This window comes from Spinacia oleracea, chromosome 3 (genome assembly GCF_020520425.1).
Source record: "Spinacia oleracea cultivar Varoflay chromosome 3, BTI_SOV_V1, whole genome shotgun sequence".
Taxonomy (NCBI): Eukaryota; Viridiplantae; Streptophyta; class Magnoliopsida; order Caryophyllales; family Amaranthaceae; genus Spinacia; species Spinacia oleracea.
In genome coordinates, this window is record NC_079489.1 from 59,531,244 (window position 1) to 59,545,578 (window position 14,335).

At 37.6% G+C, this 14,335-nt stretch overlaps 1 protein-coding gene across 1 annotated transcript; it reads left to right on the forward strand.

The window, feature by feature from the left end:
- Positions 1 to 3,770: 3,770 nt before the first annotated feature.
- On the forward strand, positions 3,771 to 10,807 carry LOC110784876 (protein NLP9). The gene is made up of 6 exons (XM_021989325.2): positions 3,771 to 4,380; positions 5,030 to 6,133; positions 7,028 to 7,072; positions 7,198 to 7,953; positions 8,960 to 9,080; positions 9,663 to 10,807. The coding sequence occupies exons 2-6, from the start codon at positions 5,198 to 5,200 to the stop codon at positions 10,571 to 10,573; spliced, it is 2,769 nt and encodes a 922-aa protein (XP_021845017.2). The 5' UTR covers positions 3,771 to 4,380; positions 5,030 to 5,197; the 3' UTR covers positions 10,574 to 10,807.
- The last annotated feature ends 3,528 nt before the right edge of the window (positions 10,808 to 14,335 follow it).

Consider the following 14,335-nt stretch of genomic DNA (forward strand, 5'->3'; position numbering starts at 1 on the left):
AAGTCTAATCTCAAGATCGCAAGATTGGGATTGTCCTCCCATAAATCGGGATGAGATGCTTAAAAGTTGTACAAGGCCACTCGGTAAGCTAGAAACTGTGAAATGCATGGCCGTGCTCGGATGAATCATAGGCTATGATTATCTGTCTATTTGATCAGTTGAACTCTGAAACCGAGGAACACCTCTGGACATAATAAGGATGACAACTCTTACCTTATGTTCAAGAGCAAGCATCGAGCGACAAAGGAATTAGGAAATGCACACTTGTCCCTAAGGACAAGTGGGAGACTGAAGGAAATAATGCCCTTGGTCCAAGTATGCATTCTATGTTAAGTCTAATAAATGCGGTTCAGTATTAATTAACAAGTTAATAATTCAGTGAGATCAAGTGAGCTGAATGCCTAGCTAGAGGCCGCTTCAGTTCAAGTGGAATTAATGATATTAATCCACAGCTTACTCTTGACTGAACCCGTAGGGTCACACAAATAGTACGTAAACGGATCAAGTATTTAATAGCATTAAATACTCCATCTATGGATATTCGGAATCGACGGATCTTGGTTTCAGTGGGAGCTGAGATCGTCACAGGCAAGAAATGAATACTCCGGAAACGATGATATTGCCGGAAACGGAAATATGGATCGTATCGGAAATATAAATATTATCCAAGTCGTAGATGTTGCCGGAAACGGAAACATGGTACGTATCGGAAAATATTATCGGAAATGGAAATATTACCGGAATCGGAAATATTGCCGGAAACGGAAATATTGTCAGAATCGGAAAATAATTCCGGAAACGGAAATATTAAATATTTGTTCGAAACGGAAATTAATTCCGGAATCGGAAACATTAAATATTGTTCGTATCGGAAATGAATTCCGGAATCGGGAAATTAATCGGAAGCGTATCGTACGAATTAGCATCGGACGAGGCCTGCCAGACGAAGGCCCAGCACGAAGCCGGGCCATCGCCCAGCAAGCCAGCGCGCCACAACGCACCAGCCAAGGCTGCGCCAGGCCCACCGCAAGGCAAGCCCAGCGCGCGCCAACGCTGCGGCAGCGTGTGGGCCTCGTGGCAATGGGATGCGAGCTCGCGGGCTGCGCGCGCGCGCATGGCGCCCCTCGTGGGCTGCTGTGCGTGCGTGTGTGTGTTTGTGTGCTATACGAATCCTAAAGCTATCAGGTTTCGACATATGATTAAATTCCTAAACCTAAAAGGATGAATTAATTAAATAAGAATTCTATTAGGATTCTAGTTTAATTAATTCGTATCCTAATAGGATTCCAGTTCCTTTTCCATACCTCTATAAATAGGTGCCTAGAGTCATAATTTATAGACACAATTAAAGTATTCAAGTATTCAAAGTGATTTTTGAGAGCAAAAATCCAGTCACATAATTGCCTACAATAGCCGAAAATTCTAAGTACCTCAAGGGCGATCCTAGTTGGTCAAGCTTAAGGCGGATCCGGACGTGCTGTGGACTATCTACGGAGGGACGACACTTGGAGTCCTAAAGACTTGTTCTTGTTCGGTTCGGGCGCAGCTAGGGAAGGCACGCAACAAAGTGTATGCATCTAAACTATGCTAAATGATTATGTGTAAATAATATGCTTTCCTAGCTTTATGGTTTTTCCGCATGATTTATGAATTGTCATATGTATCATAACCTAACAGTTATGTCGTTAGTCCAAAAAGTGGGATAACAGTTTTCAACGAATTTCAATAACTACTTCAATAATTATGATGCTAGGAAATCAAATATTCAAGTTTGATATTGGGGAAGGTTATAAATATGTTTAGGATGTATTTGAAAAGCTTTATTATGGCTGCGAATGATTAGAAATTGATTGGGAATATTTGTTGGTTGTTTTAGGCGGAGAATTCTCTTTAGGCGATTTTTGAAAGTGTTAAAGTGGCCTATCAGTTTGTTTACACCAGGTACATACATACCTGTGTGCTTGGAGATGTGTGTTATTATTGAAACCATGTTGAATTTGTCGATGAACTTGATTATGTTGAAATTTACATGTTTAATATTGTTGGATGAACATGTTGAACATATATTTTGTTATGAGAATTAGAACATGTTAGTATGGATGATTGATGCAAACATGTTGGTTGGGAATACTAGATTATTTTATATATATTGGTTTAGATCGATTTATCGTTGTTCCCTTTTAGCTTTTCACTACTTTATGAGGGCCGATGACCTTGTTTAGTAAGTTGAAACCTTGTACCCATATAGAGGGGTTGATCATTGTTAAAGGAAAGGTTGAATTAATTGGAATGAATCTTGATTGATACCTTTGTGATCACTTACTTAATTCCAAGATAAAAACAGTTGTGAATAATTGTTGATTGTATGACTTATGTGATTGTTGAGTCATAACAGAGTTTTAATCTGTAAACCGTGTAAAGTGAAACTGAGTAGCAATAGCTTTAGACTGTGCCCGTCTGAAGTGACGGATAAACAGGAGTTGGGGTTCATGGTGGTAGCCCATGGCCTTTTCTGGGACCGGATTGATCACCGTGTTCTATTTTTATTCAAAAGTTCCTCAATATCGCAGGTCACTGAGTTTACGGAGTCGCGCCTGTACCTCGTCTTCCTTAGTGAAGCTTCTAGCTAGACAACTCGGTCCATTGACTATTTCAATTAAAGTAATATTAATGTTATAAAAGTCTAGTCCAGTCTAGTCTAGTCTAGTCAAGTGTGGTATTCAAGTTAATATGTTTTTGTTGTCCTTACTTATGTTTTATTAGTACCATGTTAGGATTGTTCGTTTAATAGAATCATGTTAGGGTGATTATTGATTTAGTATGTAGTACTCAGCTTTGCTGATTACGTGCTTTGTTTGTGTGTGTTGATCATGGCTATGCCTTATTGATATTGTGATGACCCATTTTGGTGAGCAGTCTCTAAGGGTCAATAAGCGTTGCCATCTACAGGTTTGAAGATGATGCATCATTGGGATCGGGATTAGAGAGCTTGTATTTAATTTATTTTGCTAGGTGACTTGGGTTTGTTAAGTTGGACTTTAAACTTGTCGTACTATTTACATTTCCTTATTTTCATTGATTGGTTTTTGGGACTAAATCTGTAATCGATTATTTATAAACCTAAAGTTAGTTTTATGTTTTCCGCTGCAAAATTCTGAATAAGCCGTTACGTTTTCACACGGGCGACAATGCCTTGATAATTCTCTATGTTTTATATTAAAAGGTTATTTTAGAAAAGGAGAATTGTCGGTGTGTTATAATCATACACTGCCTTATTGCTTAATAATATACTACCCCCTATTCCGTAAGAGTTTTCCATCTTTGTTCCCATCATCTTTGTATTATCTTGCTCATTCGGATTGTTAGCACCCCCTTCGACGAATTCGACCCTAGGTATAATTTGTCCAAAACAGTACCCGTGCATTAGCACGGACATAGACTAGTTTTAATTAATTAAATCTTTGTGAAAATCTAACATGACATATGACAAAAAATTTAACTCTTAAGATGACCCCCTTGATATTACTCTAGTTTTGAATTAATTTAATGCAGTAGCTCTTTATTACGGGGTGCCAAAAAGAAAAATACAAACGATTAAGAAAATGCACAACTTAATAAAATACGGAGAGTGTTACGCATCTGAACCAAACTTAGAAATGATCCGACCTGTATAGTGACGGACCGAGTCCGAACTCCGAACCCGGCAGCTGTAAATTGACAAGCATGGTAAGAGAAGAAAGAAGAATAGGATAAACAAACATGGAACCCACAAAATGGTGACGCCAACACACTGATCCAGTCACGTAGATGAAAGCGGTGTTTATGGATCTACCCTCCTCTTTCAGACAACAACTCTTCTCTCTCTCTCTCCTTCCCTATAATCAATCCGTCTGTTAACACGCACTTGAAATTATTTTTTAGCACATACCCCTATCTTTAGCATCATCATCACCATCCATCACCATTTCCTTGTTTTCACAAACAAAAACCGTTAATACACATTGGACCGCCGTTATTTTTAATCAATCTTTTTTGGTATTCTGTGCTGTTTAATTTTTCCAATTTTCAAGGCCACCTCAATTCATAAAATCTGTCAGATTTTAAGGAGGGATTTCTCTAAAGTCGGTTGTTTGATTGCATAAAGCTCAATCATGGTGTTTAATCCTTTCCTTAGGACCAGGGTTTTCTAGCTACCAACATCTTTTCGCTTTGATTTCCCGCTAAAATTCCCACTTTCATCAACCTCACTTTTCTATTGTCATTATTTGAATTGGGTCTTTCAGTTTTTCTCAGATTATTATCTCACACTAACTTTGAATTCACTGGCTTATTTCATCTCAAACTTGTATCTGATTTTCAGCCTCAGTTGACTAAGCTAAGGTATACTCACTTCTCTTTTTCTTCTAGTTCAATTACTGTTTATTATTATATGATTAATTTGAATGATTCTTTGCTTTTTTTTTGTTCATGCTCAGTAATTGAGTTATTAATTTGGACTTAGATTTTAAATGCGAATTGATCATTTTGTTTATACGCCTCTATGAAAATTCTCAATTTAGTTATAGACCAAGTAATTTATTGATGTAAATTCCACCTTTCACTGTTTTTGTCGTCGTCTTTATGATCCATTCTATATCCGGGTATAAATTGTCAAAATGGTTTATTCTTACTGTTTTTGGTTCATGCTTAGTCATTGAGTCCGAAAAACGATTTTGACTTTGTTTTAAATGGATTATTCATTTAGCAAATGCGTGTATGAAATATGAGTTTTTCCTCCTTTTTGGGGTCAACTTAATTCATATGCAACTTAATCAGTTACTTTTTGGATGCTCACTGCATGATGAAAATATAGCCTTTTTTTTTTTTTTTTACTTTAACTTGCCTCCGCATGTAACTCGCCATTTACTAGTTAGTTCACTTTTCCATGCCGACAAAAGCTACATCGTCTATGTTTATCTGAGCTTATTTATCTGATGTCATCAGACTTTCTGAATCTTTGATGAATTTAATATGATTTATTTTATGTTAGGTCTTCTTTTTGAACTAGTTGAATTGCAAGTTGCAAGTTTGTGGAGTGAACAGTTTTGAAATCGTTGTCGCGTACTTGCGTGTTAGTTTAACCAGGTGCAAATGGGCGTCAGTGTTGAAGACTTTCTGGGTTTGATATTCTAGGAGGTAATTTTGTAAGTAAAATTCAATGGAATACTCCTTTGCTCCAAAGGAAAAGGGAAATAGTATTTGGGGTTCTAGTTGTCCTCAATCAGATATCCCTATGGCAGTTGATAGCGAAGCCATGAATTCGACTGAACATCATCACTTCGTTAACATGTCGGAGATGATGAATTTGGATAGTTTTGGTGGATGGTGTAACAACCTTTCAACGAATGAGCAGTTGTTAGCATCTTATGCGTATTCATCAATGCCTTCGAATTATACTTGTTATGATCAACTTAGTTTTGCTGAACAAAGCAATTCTACATTTCCTATGAATGATAGTGACTGCAGTACCCTGAATGTGTTTGGAAGTCCTCTTGATTATGTTGATAAAATTGTGTTCGCACATAAAGATGCACAGCTTAGTCCTCCTTTAGGTTCCTTGGAGGATAATGACTGTTCTTCAAAACAAGAGAACATGTTCATGCTGTCACAGAATAGAGTTCCTCGGTCACTTGGGCAGTCGCTCCCTGAGAGGATGCTTCGTGCATTATCATTATTTAAAGAGTCATCCGGAGGAGGGATTTTGGCTCAAGTGTGGGTTCCAATCAGATCTGGAGATCACCATATATTGAGCACGTGTGAGCAGCCATACTTGCTTGATAAAATGCTGCTAGGTTATCGCGAAGTATCTAGGTCATATACTTTCTCTGTTGAGCAGAAACCAGGTTCCTTTCCGGGGCTTCCAGGGCGAGTTTTTATTTCCAAGTTACCAGAGTGGACTTCAAATGTTAGCTATTATAGTTCTGCTGAATACTTACGGGTTAAACATGCTCTTGATCATGAAGTTCGTGGATCTGTTGCGTTGCCCATTTTTAATTCTGATGAAAGTTCATGTGTTGCGGTGTTGGAGCTTGTCACTGTAAGAGAAAAGTCCAACTTTGACTTAGAAATGGAATCTGTTTGCCGTGCTCTTGAGGTGAGTTTACCAATTTACTTGGTGGGATAATTTATTCTGCCTATAAAACATGTTAGTTTCATTTCATGTTTGGTGGGAGCCTTTTTTGGTGTGCTATCAGAGATCTTCATTGCATATATGTTAGTTATTTTGATAGGTAGGTGGTGAACCACTTGTTGCCCTACTTTTGTGTGTTAATTTTATTCAGATTTTGAAACTTGGTTGTAATATCAAAATTGTTGGCTTAAAAGTAAAACTAAAGGTGCTTTATATTCACATTATTTTCACTTATCTAAACTTCAGCAAACTAATTTGAACTTACGCTAGTTGTGAATTGTAGTTGGGTTATCATTATCAACCCTTATCTGAACTTATTTGAACTTGTTAATCTTGAAATAAGGCTCCGTTTGGTAGGGAGTAAAACATTTTCATTGAAAATGATTTTCCCCTCTGTAATCAGTTTACGTTGTTTGTTTGGCAAGGGATACAAAATAATTTTCCATAACTCTCTCAAAGGTGGAAAAACCTTTTCCATTTAAAAGGGAGGAAAACCATTTTTCCACCTTTCCCCCTTACCACCCTCTCCCTTCTTCCCTTCTTCCCTTCAATCTTCACCGTCTTCTCTCATTTTCTTTTAAGGAACCAAACAAAGAAAAACTAGATTGGAATTGTATTTTCCCTTGAAAAATGTTTTCCAGGGAAAATCATTTTACAATGAAAACGTTTTACACCAAACTATCGGAGCCTAAGTGAAAATAAGCTGAACATAACAGGGCTTTTCATTGAACCAGAGGACTGCCTTGGCTTTTCATCTCGTAACCTATGTATTGTCATTTACAAGATATTCATAGCATAGCATATCATACATAGTTTTAAGCTTTTCCAATCTCCCCTAATCCGCGCTGTTCATTTCAGGCGGTAGATTTGAAAACAACTACGCCTTCTCGTCTTCTTCCCCAGGTATTGATCTAAATATTTTTGGCAGTCTCAATTTGCTCCTACATCTCACCCCCAGTATGTGATCCGAAATTATTTAGCCAAATCCATCTCTTTTTATTCTGTTTTATTTTATTTGGTACCCACAGCGTCTTTCATTGAACCAGAAGACTGCCTTGGCGGAGATAACTGATGTGTTACGAGCTGTATGTCATGCCCATAGATTGCCCTTGGCTCTTACATGGATCCCCTGTACTTTTGAAGAGAGAGACGGAGAACAAAAACTTAGAGTACATGTTAAAGATAATAGTTTAGATGTAAACGAAAAGTCCATATTGTGCATTGAAGAGACTGCTTGCTATGTCAATGACAAAGAAATGGAAGGATTTGTCCATGCATGTGCAGAACATTTTCTTGAGGAAGGCCAAGGTGTTGCTGGAAAAGCCCTTCAATCAAATCTCCCTTTCTTCTTCCCTGACGTGAAGAATTATCATATTAGTGAATATCCTCTCGTTCAACATGCCCGGAAATTTGGACTAAGTGCTGCTGTTGCAATTAGGTTAAGGAGCACTTACACTGGAGATGATGACTATATATTGGAGTTTTTTCTGCCTTTAAACATGAAAGGAAACAAGGAGCAGCAACTACTGTTGGATAGCCTCGCAGGTACCATGCAGAGAATATGCAGGAGCTTGAGGACTGTTACTGATGAAGAACTGATTAGTTCTCCAGATACTAAAGTCGAATGCTGTGATGTGTCCAAAAGCTTCCTCCCAAGAGATGTTTTTTTGACGAGTTCTCCGCAGTTACATGCTCAAAACGGGTCACATGGAACTAACCAGGTGTCTTGTGATAAACCCAGCATGAGAAATGATAATATCAACGAAGATGGTAATTCTGACCAGGTACTTTCTCTAGATTGCTATAATTTATGTCTATGTTACTGATATCAAAGATGTCTGTTCATTTCTTATTGATCTCGCTTTGAAATACTAGTAGTTAGTGTCCAAAAGAGCTGTGTATGTGGACTTCTTACATGTCATTTGGTCAACTTTTTTGCAGACTGTCGGGCACACTGGGGGGGGGGGGGGGGGGGACTTGTGACTAGTTTACATGTTGAATTGCCTGTGCTTTGCTACTTTTGATTCATATAGTACTAGTTCTCTTGTTTGTGGCTGCTTTGAATTTGTTAGAAATTTGTTGGGCATGCTCCCTGTCCATGAATTCTAAACTGTGAGGTGCTATGTGATGAATGGTTTCTGATGGCAATGCCGCTTTTGTCACGCATATGATCTTCACATTATCAGCACACAACAGATTATTTTAACTTCCTTTTTGTAAAAATACAGTGCGGATGAGAAATAAAAAGGAGAGAGAACCAAACATTTAAATCAGAGAAAAATTTGTCAGCCCCTAGCTTTTATGACCTTTGTTTTGCGTACAGGTACCTACCAACAGAATCCGACTAACTGATCGGCATAGACTTTTTTATACTGCGTCTCCCTTCCTTTTTACGGAGTATTATTTCTCTCTCCTCAAAAGCTGTGCTATCTTATGTTGAATACTACTCCTTTTCATCATTTCCTTGGACTGTTAGCTGTTGGCAGTACCCCTTAATTGTTTAGTGCTTCTTAGAATTTTGTTTGTCACTTCTCAGTGATGGATCTTGTATCTGGTTGCTCCCAGGGATTGTCTGACACTTGAACAAGAGGAGCAGACCCTTTCATGCACCTTTGTCTTTTTTTTCCAAAGTCTTCTGTACTTACGGTTGATATGTTCATATATGAAGTAATATTTATTTAGTGCTCCTTGAATCAATGGTTTTATTTTGTAATAATTTTGATAATTTGTTGAACTGATGGTGGAAAGGAAAGGAAAGGATGTTCCTAATGATAATTACTGTTCTTATAGGCAAGTGGTTCAAGAAGACCAATGGAGAAGAAGCGAAGTACATCAGAGAAAACAGTAAGCCTGAGTGTTTTGCAGCAATACTTTTCTGGAAGTCTTAAGGATGCTGCGAAAAACATTGGCGGTAAGTTTTGTCACTTTGTTCTCCTGGTTTTTATCTCAAAGTAAGATGTAGAGTGGAGCTAAATGTAACCACTTGATCATTAGGTTGCATCTGATCTTTGGAGAAATTTTTATTGTGAGTTTTTACTTGACCTTTTGACACGTTTTCTTTAGTTTCATGGTGAGTGATATTTTTCGAATCTTTGCGTAGTTCAGGTTTTCCTATCTTTTAACTCCTGTCATACAGCTCAATTTTATGATGTTATTCGCAACCACCGAGGCTGTTGCTTTGACTGCTAAAAATATCATTCTACAATTACATTCTCTTGTGAATATTGAGATTTTCTGTCCTCCCAGCTTCTAGGATTTAGGAAAAGGTTTTGGAAGGTGTGTATATTTACAACGTAAATCTTGAAGTGGGTCTTAATTTATCTGTTGCATACAGTTGTAGGGAGTTGGTGCTTTATTTTCCACAGAAAATTTATGAGTAACTCCCTTGTGTCAGCCGCTTGTTGCATCGAGATTGTTGTGTTGTTGATCTTTCACAGAGTATGTCTAGATTAGTAAAAGGATCTAATCCTCAGATTTCCCAATGATGTTGCAGTTTGTCCGACCACATTGAAGAGGATATGCAGGCAACATGGTATCTCAAGATGGCCTTCACGGAAAATAAACAAGGTGAATCGGTCACTGAGAAAAATCCAAACAGTTCTTGATTCTGTTGAGGGAGTAGAAGGGGGATTGAAGTTTGATCCAATGACAGGGGAGCTTGTGGCATCAGGGTCTGTGATTCAAGAGGCTGGTGCTCGTAAAAGCTTATTTTTGCCCAGCAAAAGTGTACCTTCTCAACAATGTGAAGTAGGGAAGCAAAATGAAATGTGCTTTTATGAAAATGGAGAAATTCCTAAGGTTAAACCAGAGAATGGTTCTGATATAATTGAAAGTCAGAATGAAATAGGTATTTCCAGCAATTTTGTTCAAGAGTTGCGAAAATCATCAGGTGTGGATTATATTAATTTAGTTAGTCACCCAAACAGCTGTGAGATAGAAAGAAGTGATGGAGGAGTGAGTGAGCACCATCATGCTACTTCTTCAGGTATGACAGACTCATCAAATGCCTCTGGATCTATGTGTAGCTCACCCAGACAATCTAGTAATGATAAGAGGAGAAAATCAGAAGAAAAAATGAGCAGTGAAGATGGAAGATCAAGAATCACTATAAAAGTAACATATAAGGAAGATACAGTCCGATTCAAGTTTGAGCAATCTACTGGATGCCTTAACCTCTATCAAGAAGTTGCAAATCGATTCAATATCCAGCTTGGAAATTTCCAACTCAAGTACCTTGATGATGAACAAGAATGGGTGATGTTAGTAAATGACTCTGATTTGCAGGAGTGTCTAGAAATAATGGAATATCTAGGGAAAAACAGCATTAAGTTTCTTGTCCGTGATTTGACTTTTGGTATGGGCAGTTCAGGCGCTAGCAATTGCTACTTAACACAAAGTTGCTAAATCCCATGCCTTCTCCAAAGTTGATCAACTAAAGTAGATATAGGTTTGTACAGTTGAGTTAGTAGCTTTTTATATATACATGTGGTATGAAGCTGAGTAAGGCTATCCCTCTTCGTAGAATTTTTTAGTTTCCTAGTTTAATATTTTGTATAGCCAACTTTTTTGAGTGAATCCAATATCAAGTTTTGAAACTTTCATTTCATGCCAAATAAAAAATCTCTGTTATATGTGTAACCAGGGACATAGATATTCCATCATGTAATATGATAGTGTAAGAAGGGGAAAAAGGTGAATAAACATTTTCTGAAAGTTGACGGTGTCTCAAAGATCTTGAAATCGAAATGGAGAGATTTTGGAGAACATTTCGTCGATGTGCAAGTATTGTCTTGTGTGAGAATAAATATGGGTCATTTCATTTCGTTTGACGCATGATATTTATTTGTCATTTTTCGTAATATTTTGAATTCTTAACCCAACCTTAGTTTTCACCCCAAATTAATTTTCTCTAAAAAAATAATTCAGCAACTCCATTGAATCTCAAACTCAAATTAATGAAATTCTTAACAAATAAGAAATTTTCATCGATTTTTCAGAAATTTAATATATATATATATATATATATATATATATATATAGGTTGACTTCCATCGGTAAGAATTTAACTTCGAATCTTCATTCTTTCCCTAGAAAAACCAAGGCTAAATTGTGTTGATCACAAATACTGGAAGTATCACCCGTCGGGAAATTTTACTATCAAATCAGGATATGCCTTCCTATCTGGGTTTCTACAGGATGATCACCAACAATCACAAAATTTCTTAAGCCTAATCTGGAAGTTGAAAATCCTGCCGAAATGGAAGGTGTTCCTTTGGAAGTTGTTTCATAAGGCTTTGGCTACCAAAGATAACCTTATCCACCGTGGTATAGAGGTGAACAATGAGTGTGACTACTGTGGAACGATAGGTGAATCGAATCAACATATATTTTCGAACTTGTAACCTTGCAAAATTGGTTTGGGACTTATGCCCCCTTACAATTTGCTCGGATAATGATGGATCCATTGCCTTTGAGGAATGGCTTCAACGATATATCCTGCTCTTTCATAGCGAGGGTGGTAAGGACAGCCCGAGAATTGATACCTTTGTGGCAGTTTTATGGAGTTTGTGGATTACTAGAAACTCTAGAATTCACAAAAACGAGGAAGGTCATGCAAGAAAGGTTTTAATTGGAGTAACAAAGGAAGTGTGTAAGTGCAACATCTTCAAAAACACTCAATCTGGGCCAGGAAATGATGATGCTTCTTTGAACACACAGCACCTAGTTCAACCTCCCGGATTCCACCATGTACAGCTTGGCTAAGAACAATCTTTTTTTGCTAACTTTGTTTTGCAGGTGGATGGATCGTGGGACAAAAACACAAGGAAAGCAGGAGTAGGATGGGCTATTTTGGATACGATTTCAAAGACAATTACAGACGGGGGAGGATCCTATGGGTTAGCTCACTCTCCGTCACAATCGGAAGCTTAGGCCTGTCTTAGTGGCTCAGGAGAGGATGGCTGTTTTGGATACGATTTCAAACTGCCTTTTCTCTTTGTTGTTGTTGTTCTGCCTTGTGCCATGGAACTGATTTGGACCTTGCCTTTCGGTCCCTTATTATAACCTGCATTTCTTTTAGTTTCAACAAGATTAGCAGTAGAGGAAGAATGGTCAATAGATTTCCCCTTGGTTTGGATGCGGTTCTGCTCTTCAATCTTAATGTGGGAAACGAGTTCTTGAAGGGTAAAGTCTTTTTGTTTGTGTTTCATGGAATGGACATAGGTTTGCCAAGAAGGGGGTAATTTCTCAAGGAGATAGTTGTCTTGGAAAAGCTCACAGATTTTCATACCCTCAGCAACAATATCAGCACATAAATGTTCATACTCATGAACTTGATCAAGGACAGGCTTATCATCAGTCATACTGAAATTTAACCAACGACTACAAGCATATTTCTTAGTCCCAAAATCATCAGTCCCATACTTAGTTTTTAGAGCATCCCAAATTTCCATAGCAGTCTTAGACTTACTATAAATCATATAAAGAGAAGCAGTCATGTAATGCAACAACATCCAACGACAAGTTTTGTTATCTTTCTCAAAATCCCTAGTGGAATTAGCAGGGGAAGCAAGAACAGTAAGTCAATAATCTACCCCAATTTGACCCAAGAAAAACTCCATCTTATCAGACCACATCTTATACTTCTTCCCATCGAAAGGATCTAACTTAGACATATCAGGGATAAAAGGGTTGGGAAGGATGGCAGGCGTAAAAGGGATAGCAGTAGGGATATCACCAGCCATTGTAAAAATAAAAAACGGAAGAAAAAGTTCAACTTTAGATTGTAGGAACAATGACTAGTAATGAACGAATAAACTTATTTTTAACCAAGTTGTGGCGTGTATGAACACTGCCCTAAAGTTGAATTTGCCCCGTTACGTACACACGGCCTCTTGACAATCAACTTCCAGGGGTACACGACATCTATCTCGTTGGTGTAGTACAAAAAGATAGATTGAAAACGAGATTGAACGTTGCCCAAAACCGAGCCAGAGAGTATGTGTTTGAGAGGAAAATTTCGGAGAACAATTATTTTTGTCTGTGTCTTTTTTGTGAAGAAGAAAGGCATAATAAATAACGAAAAGGCTGAAGGAATTATTTCAGAAGGAAATAAATTCGGTAATCAATTAGAATCAATCAATGACTCAAATTACGGAATAAAATCTATAACCGTTGTAGAAAATATTCGCTTACCAAAATATGACAAACTAGCCGTTACGCGAGACTGAGCGGCGGCAAAAAGGGCCCCACCCACACCTGCGACCGCGCCGCGCCATTCGCCCGGCCCAGCCCGCGCGCGCGCGCGCGTGTGCGGTGGCCTAGAGCCTCCTCTCAAGTCTTCTAACAAACCTATTAGTGGAGTGTGGATATATAAAGTGGGTAAAACTCTTATTTTTTGTCAATGTGGGACAAGCACAATTTTATTCATTTGGACCAAAACTAACTTATGGAAGGATACTTCCAACAATATGTTCTCTAACTCCTTGCAGTTTAGTACCTCTATAACTTTATGGTTTCCTAACACTACCTTAAGGGATTTTAATTGGCTTTTTATTTATTGCACCGCAAATAACATGTGGACATGTGTATAGACATCGCAAAGTTCATGTAAGGGATTAACCTTTTAACCATGGGGACTAAACTTTCAGATTTATTAGTGTGGCCGGAATATACTTTACGGGTCCTTAACGGTGAAAAAATGTCCTTAACGGAGAAAATTGCAAAGGTTAAGCCCCATTCTTCATCTTAACTCCTAAAATAGTTTATCACTTGGCAGGTGTATCATCGTGGCGCATGATCGAAAGTTCGAAACTTGAAGCACCATGTATGAATCGACTTGGACAAAGGGTGAACTACGGAATACATTTCTGTTATGTAATAGAGATTGTATCCAATTCCTTCAAAAAAAAAGAGATTGTATCCAATTCCTTCAAAAAAAAGAGATTGTATCCAAATCATTGTGCTATTACAATATTATTATTTACATTTCTTACATATACATAGATTTTAGATTTTTTGATTAATGCAATTGTTGTAATTAGTTAAATATGAACTTAGATTGCAAAAATTGACCTATAGTCTGACCTTATTGTTTTTAAATATGAACTTTGTAAATATTTGCTTGCCTAATATTTGTTGTGATTAGTTGTAATAATAATATTTTAA